This window comes from Notolabrus celidotus, chromosome 21 (genome assembly GCF_009762535.1).
Source record: "Notolabrus celidotus isolate fNotCel1 chromosome 21, fNotCel1.pri, whole genome shotgun sequence".
NCBI lineage: Eukaryota > Metazoa > Chordata > Actinopteri > Labriformes > Labridae > Notolabrus > Notolabrus celidotus.
In genome coordinates this window covers 11757858-11764238 of record NC_048292.1, presented here as the reverse complement: position 1 = coordinate 11764238, position 6381 = coordinate 11757858, and the positions used below count along the sequence as shown (strand labels likewise).

The 6381-nt window shown below is 45.3% G+C and overlaps 1 protein-coding gene across 1 annotated transcript; it reads left to right on the top strand.

Moving 5' to 3' along the window:
• Positions 1 to 413: 413 nt before the first annotated feature.
• pim3 (Pim-3 proto-oncogene, serine/threonine kinase) lies at positions 414 to 5127 on the top strand. The gene is made up of 6 exons (XM_034673912.1): positions 414 to 1233; positions 1429 to 1538; positions 1688 to 1738; positions 1895 to 2258; positions 3125 to 3301; positions 3555 to 5127. The coding sequence occupies exons 1-6, from the start codon at positions 1146 to 1148 to the stop codon at positions 3758 to 3760; spliced, it is 996 nt and encodes a 331-aa protein (XP_034529803.1). The 5' UTR covers positions 414 to 1145; the 3' UTR covers positions 3761 to 5127.
• The last annotated feature ends 1254 nt before the right edge of the window (positions 5128 to 6381 follow it).

Here is a 6381-nt window from a genome sequence, read left to right as displayed (position 1 = left end):
CATCTGTCATAAGTTGTTTGTCTAAAAGGTATTTAGTTTGATTCAAAAGTGAAGTAAAAGTTTCACAGAAATTTGAAAAGGGAGTTGTTTTTTGTGCATCTTTCGAAACTATCTAGCTCAATGAAGACAATGATACAACTGATTATTCTATGTTTCTACATTGGGTAAACAACATCAACACAATTGAGTCCAGGTAGACACATAATAACTGTGAAGTACTTGAAAGGGGTGATCTCTTCTTTGGTTAGTTTACACTGTTATCCGAACTCCTCCCACCTAACCATAAACTCTGTGTCCGTCTCCCACTGCAGAGCTGCAGAGGAAAAGGGAGGAGAGAGTATGGCTCAGAATTGCCGCCACGTGCGCTCAAATGCCAGCTTTATTATAATAACTTTTTCTGGATTGGTCCAGATACGCAACACGGTATTTATATACGACATCTAATTGGTCGTCGCCTTCCAGTCGATAGTGAACACAGCGCAAAGCTTCCAGACAAGGGATTCTTGGGCGTCTCGTACTATGACAAAATAGTGCGCGGTGAAAACGATTATTTCGGCAACATTTCCCCATAAAAGTGCCACAAAATTAATATTTGTGCGCAGTTTTTTTATGTGTATAAGTTGTTGGTGCTAGAAGAGCGATATATACAGGAATTGGGCAAACGTGTCGACTTGTAGTGGTGGCGGAGGGATACTTACATCCTGCTGCGCGTCAAAATATTGGCTTGGGGAGACCGCGCCAAAGCTCAGACAGCGGCCACTCTTCAGGATAACAACACACTGCAGAGGGCATTTAAACGCACTCTACTGTTGATACGACTACCATACGCATCGGAGCGTCAAGTTTTTTTGTCACTGCAGAGGACTATTTTCATCTGAGGCGCTTGAGTCGATACACACAAGTCTGCTTTAATGTCGTTTTTCGGGATTCGGTGTACGACTTTATGGTCGTGACACGACTTTGACGGGCGCGGTGCGGCGGAGTTGGCGCACTGCTGGACTGGATATATTATTCGCTTGAAGCCAAGATTATCTGCACCACCATCTATTCAGCGCCCAGACTCACTAATTTTTCCTCCTGCGTTGTTTCTCCTTACTCCCCTGGAGTGAATAGGAATCTTTTACGCACGGGTTTTCAGCTTGAATATGTTGCTGTCAAAGTTTGGTTCTTTTTCGCATATTTGCAATCCTTCAAGTATGGACCATCTACCAGTGAAAATACAGCTCCAGCCGGGTAGGTTATTGTTTATAACTTTGCTTTCCCTATATTGGATTTGATACTGCCTTAAGTGGTTTAGGAAACGTGTATTTACTCTGTTGGCTTAATTAAGAGTCAGCTTCATGTGGTGGAGCTCACCGGCTCCGAGGAGCGGTGGATTGTTATGAGAATACTGGACTTGCTGTGACATTCCCCCCTTTTCACTTGCAGTTAAAGCGGAGAAGGAGGCTTTTGAGAAGGTGTACCAAGTCGGATCTGTGCTCGGCAGCGGAGGATTTGGAACTGTATACGCCGGCAGCCGGATCTCTGATGGCGCACCGGTAAGAATGGGAGCGGGGATCGGGGCTCTGTGTTGTGATCTTGCATGTGCCGCCATCAAAGCCGGGGCGTCCTTACTTCGCCTTTCTGAATCATCCTCAATATATGAAGCATTCTCTAACCATTTCTCCTCTTTATTGTGTGATTTCAGGTTGCTGTTAAACACGTTGCAAAGGAGAGGGTTACCGAGTGGGGCACAATTGTAAGTACTCAACCCCGATGGTTTGTTTTGGTCCCCCCCCCCCCCCCTCCTCCCATGCCCGCTGCTGGGTGGGGGTGTTGGGATGTTAATGCACGGTTATCTGAGTATTTCCCCCAGCATATATGTGACAGAATCTCCTTTTTGTGAATATTTCAGAATGGAGCTATGGTGCCTTTAGAGATCCTGCTGCTGAAAAAGGTCAGCTCCTCATTTCGCGGAGTTATCAAATTGCTGGACTATTACGAGCGTGCGGACGGCTGGCTCATCGTCATGGAGAGGCCGGAGCTCGTGAAGGACCTCTTCGACTTCATCACCGAGAAAGGCGCACTGGACGAGGACACGGCGCGGGGCTTTTTCCGCCAGGTTTTGGAGGCGGTGAGACACTGCTACAGCTGCGGTGTAGTACACAGAGACATCAAAGATGAAAACCTGCTTGTGGATCTACGCACCGGGGAGCTCAAGCTTATTGACTTTGGCTCAGGGGCGGTTCTCAAGGACACAGTCTATACCGATTTCGATGGTAAGCAGCCACCACCTCTCTTTGATATTGTCTTAATTGCTTGAATAAGACAGCAGCATGCTGGATGTGCAATTTGTTTTGATGGATTCATATCCGTGTGGGCTGGTTAGTGTTTGCCCTTGATGCTCCGCTGAGCTATATTCAGATATGGAGGCGTTCACGAGGCTGTGACGCAGTGCTCTGTTTTTGGTCGAGGGTTTTCCTTGCCGGGGGTCTCTCGGCTTATCATTACTACGCATGTAAACGAATACAGACAAACAAACAGCTCCTTATATTTTCAGTATTTTGGGAATGTTTTTAAAGGATATGACTCATTGTTTATAAACCTTATCTGAGTCCGTGTTTTATGGCTCAAACTTCTCCCTCGTGCGAGATTGGACACTTTCATGTGTCCGGTTTGTTATTTTGTTGCTAAAGCTTGACTCACAGGCGCAGTTTGTGGGTATTAGGTCAGTGCCACGTAACATCTGTTTGTTGTGAAACCCGAGTCGGCGGTTCACGTGATGGGCTCACATTGCCTTTTTTTGTTTGGTATCCAAGTGCCTCCTTCCAGGAGGGAGGGGGGAGGAAAAGAAAGAAAAGGAGGGAGGGATAGAGGGAGGGAGGGAGGAGACGCAGGCAGGTCACCCAGTTTGTGTTTTGTGGCTTAGAGAAGATGGAAAGCATTTGTACTATGACTCAGCCATTTTACACTCAGACGCATTCATTTTTTTTTTACCCTTTTTATGTCGCTCCTCTTTGCTGTTCCCACATTCTGAGCACTATGTCCTGCTCATTAACCCTTTAAAGAATTGATCCTTAAATGTGAGGCTGCTACCAAGACTCAAATCACTAACCTCTCCTTCTTTTTGTTTGTTTTCTTTTAGGTACAAGGGTATACAGCCCCCCAGAGTGGATTCGCTTCCATAGATACCATGGGCGCTCTGCGACAGTATGGTCGCTAGGCGTGCTGCTGTATGACATGGTGTGTGGAGACATCCCCTTTGAGCAAGATGAAGAGATCCTCAGGGGTCGGCTGTACTTCAGGAGACGGATTTCAGCTGGTAAGTGAACCATAACAACACACCTAACTCATACTTTGACTCTGTTGCCCTCTAGCCACAGAAACTGGTACAGCCCAAAAGCTGCCTCTAAACGTGCAGCCTACAATGAGTCACTTCAGAGTAATACCGCACAATCATGATGGATATATACACTGAGTCATAAGCAGACAGGCTTTTCTTGGTGATTTTCCTTTCCAACAGCATAGCCTCTTATCCTCATCATTGTCTCTGTCTCCTCCTCCTCCTCCTCCAGAGTGCCAGCAGCTGATCAAATGGTGCCTGGCCTTGAGGCCTTCAGACCGGCCCACCCTGGAGCAGATTTGCGACCATCCCTGGATGAGGGCGACAACAACAGAGTCACCCAAGTCACCGGAGGAGCCGGTCACAGGCGAGATCCGCCTCAGAACCATCGACACAGACTCTTCATCAAGCACAAGCTCGAGCAAGGAGAGCCTCTGATGGCTCTTAATGGACTGAAAAGACTTTCTGGGGAAAGAAGAGGGTTGGATGGAAGGAGTGGTAATGGACTCATGGCCAGCAGCCTGTAGCCTACCCCAGTGCGTTAGAAGCTGGGCGCTTCACTCAGCTGGTCCAGCTTGAAAATGTACTTTAATTTTCCTCTTTTGTAGGGAATTTCTAATTTATTACTACTTGTTTTTGCTTATCTTATTTCCCCCCATCCCCTCTTTTTTCATTCAGTTTATTATTCTCGTTTCCTAATCGGGAACATTTTTCTGTTTGGGCGGTCTTACCAGCACTATTTATTTCCCCCCCTTTTGTAACTTTATTTCACATGTTTTGTTACTAGGCTGGTATATGCAGCTGGCAAGGCCCTCCTATTCAGACATGGCTGCTCTCATAGAGCTTGGAGAATCTTTTTATTTAAATGTTTTAATTTTGATTTTGTAGTGCCTTTTTTTGGAAAGCTGCTTTTCTGGGGGCTTTCGTCAACAACTCTGTTTTTCGGACTTGCCCGTGGCCTGGTGATGAAGCTGATTGTGCTGTAATGGAAGCGGAGGAGTGGAGGGGGTTAGGCTGTTTCTGTTTTTTTGACCCCCTCCCTCCTCCTTTCCATCACAGCAGGCCAACCAGCCCCCCCCCCCCCCCCCCCCCCCCCCCCCCCAAGCCAAGAGGGTAGGATAGCATCAGACAGGAGAGAATGAGATGGGGGCTTTTCCTGACAATGGAATACTTGAAAAACACTCGACTCAACTCTGTGTCGCTCTCTTTAACGCTGCTCACTCACTCTATAGCCTGAACAGGTGTTTTGGAAACTGGATCCTGTCTTTTCTGAATGTCTACAAAATGTCAACACACACACACCTCCCCCCATCTTCTTCTCCCTCTTGTCTCTCATGCCTGTTGCAGGGTGTGTGGCCCTCTTGACTTAACTTTTCTTTTTGCCTCCCGCCATCTCACTGCTTGACACTACATGGCCCCTGCCCCCTGGCCTCCCTCAGGGTTTGGGGTGTGAAATGCACAATCAATGCAATACTCATGGATTCAATTATAATTTTTTTTTTCAAAAGATATTGTACAGTGTGTATTTTTTTTTCTCTTTTTGCGTGTAATTTTTTTTCTCCCCATTTAATTTATTTGTAAACATGTAGACATTCCACACTCTGTGGCTATTTATTTATTTATTGTCTATGCCTAAAATCCCCCTGAAAATTTGCATATCCTACTTAGTCTTTGGTTTGCATTCCTATAACTTATTTTTACATTTCGACATGTTTTTTTTTTCTTTTTTTTTTGAGATGTGGAGGATGCACTGAAGCAGTTGTCGATGTAAAGCAGAATAAAACAAGTTTACTTAAATTTGAAAAGAGCATTTGAATGTTATTTAACTACAAAAAAGTCTGTTGGTGATGTTGAATGGCTAAGTATCTTGAGACATCCATCCGGTTCCTGTACTGTCAAGATTAATTTAAGTTCTATGGAAAGCTAAACAACAGGTGGATCAGCTTTCATAGTGGTCACATAGCCTCATGATGGAGACTTTTCATTTTAGCTGTGTGACTTGTGGCTGTGAAGGATGGATATTGCTATTTTTTGATACAAAAATTTCAATTAAACTCCCATTTTTATGTACAGAAATAAGTGTGGTGTCAATCATTTTGAACACAGGATGAAAGCAACACACACATCAACATCATTTCAGGTCCTCTGTAGGAAAAAAATGCACATTTCTTTGAGATTTTAAAGATGCAACAGCCTATCTGGTAATCTGTAAATGGAGTATGAGCGCCTGAACGCACTAATGACTTCCGAGGCCAATATTCCTCATCTGCCTCCTGACAGCACTCCCTTGGGACTGGAGGCTAGGCGAGGCTAATATGCATGTCCCATGCAGCACGTGGTTCATTTACACCTCCTATAGTAATGATAGCGACATTGTTACAACTGACAGCGTGGCTGAGGAGAAACATCAAAGCAGCCATTAACTGGATGACAACCTGCAGCAACCATGAGGCTAATAAGAGACAGATGTGTGGAGGGGAGGAGAGAGAGGGATGCAGGCCTGACAGAGGAGAAGTGAGAGTGATGAGATAGAGGGATGCAGGCCTGACAGAGGAGAAGTGAGAGAGAGAGAGGAGTCGGATGTTATGCATCATCACACCCATGCGGCCTCTTAAAAACTAATCAATGTATACATCCTGCTTGCCTACCTAGTTCACAATCACATAAGTCATTCTGTTATTGGATGCAGAGAGGCTCTGAGTAACAGGCTTAGATATGGTGTGTGTGTGTGCATGTGTATACAGTGTTTATGTGTGAGTGTGAGGGGTTTCCAGGAAGCAGCAGTGAGCAATGGGGAAGGGGGATTTTTTTTTTCCAAGGAGGTGCTGCCCCCTCTGGTAAGACAGGGTCATGAATTCACCTGTAGTTCTTTCCATTGATTGAAAACAGAGGAGCTAATCATTCCTTTTGTAAAGCACCCATAATGAGTGTGTGAAGCCCTTTGTAGTAAACAGTAAATTAATCAATCAGTTGTCGTTAATATAGCGCCAAATCATGATAAAATGATCCCTAAAGCAGAAAGAGCAGGCTGAGTGCGTACTCTCTGTTGTGTTACTTCA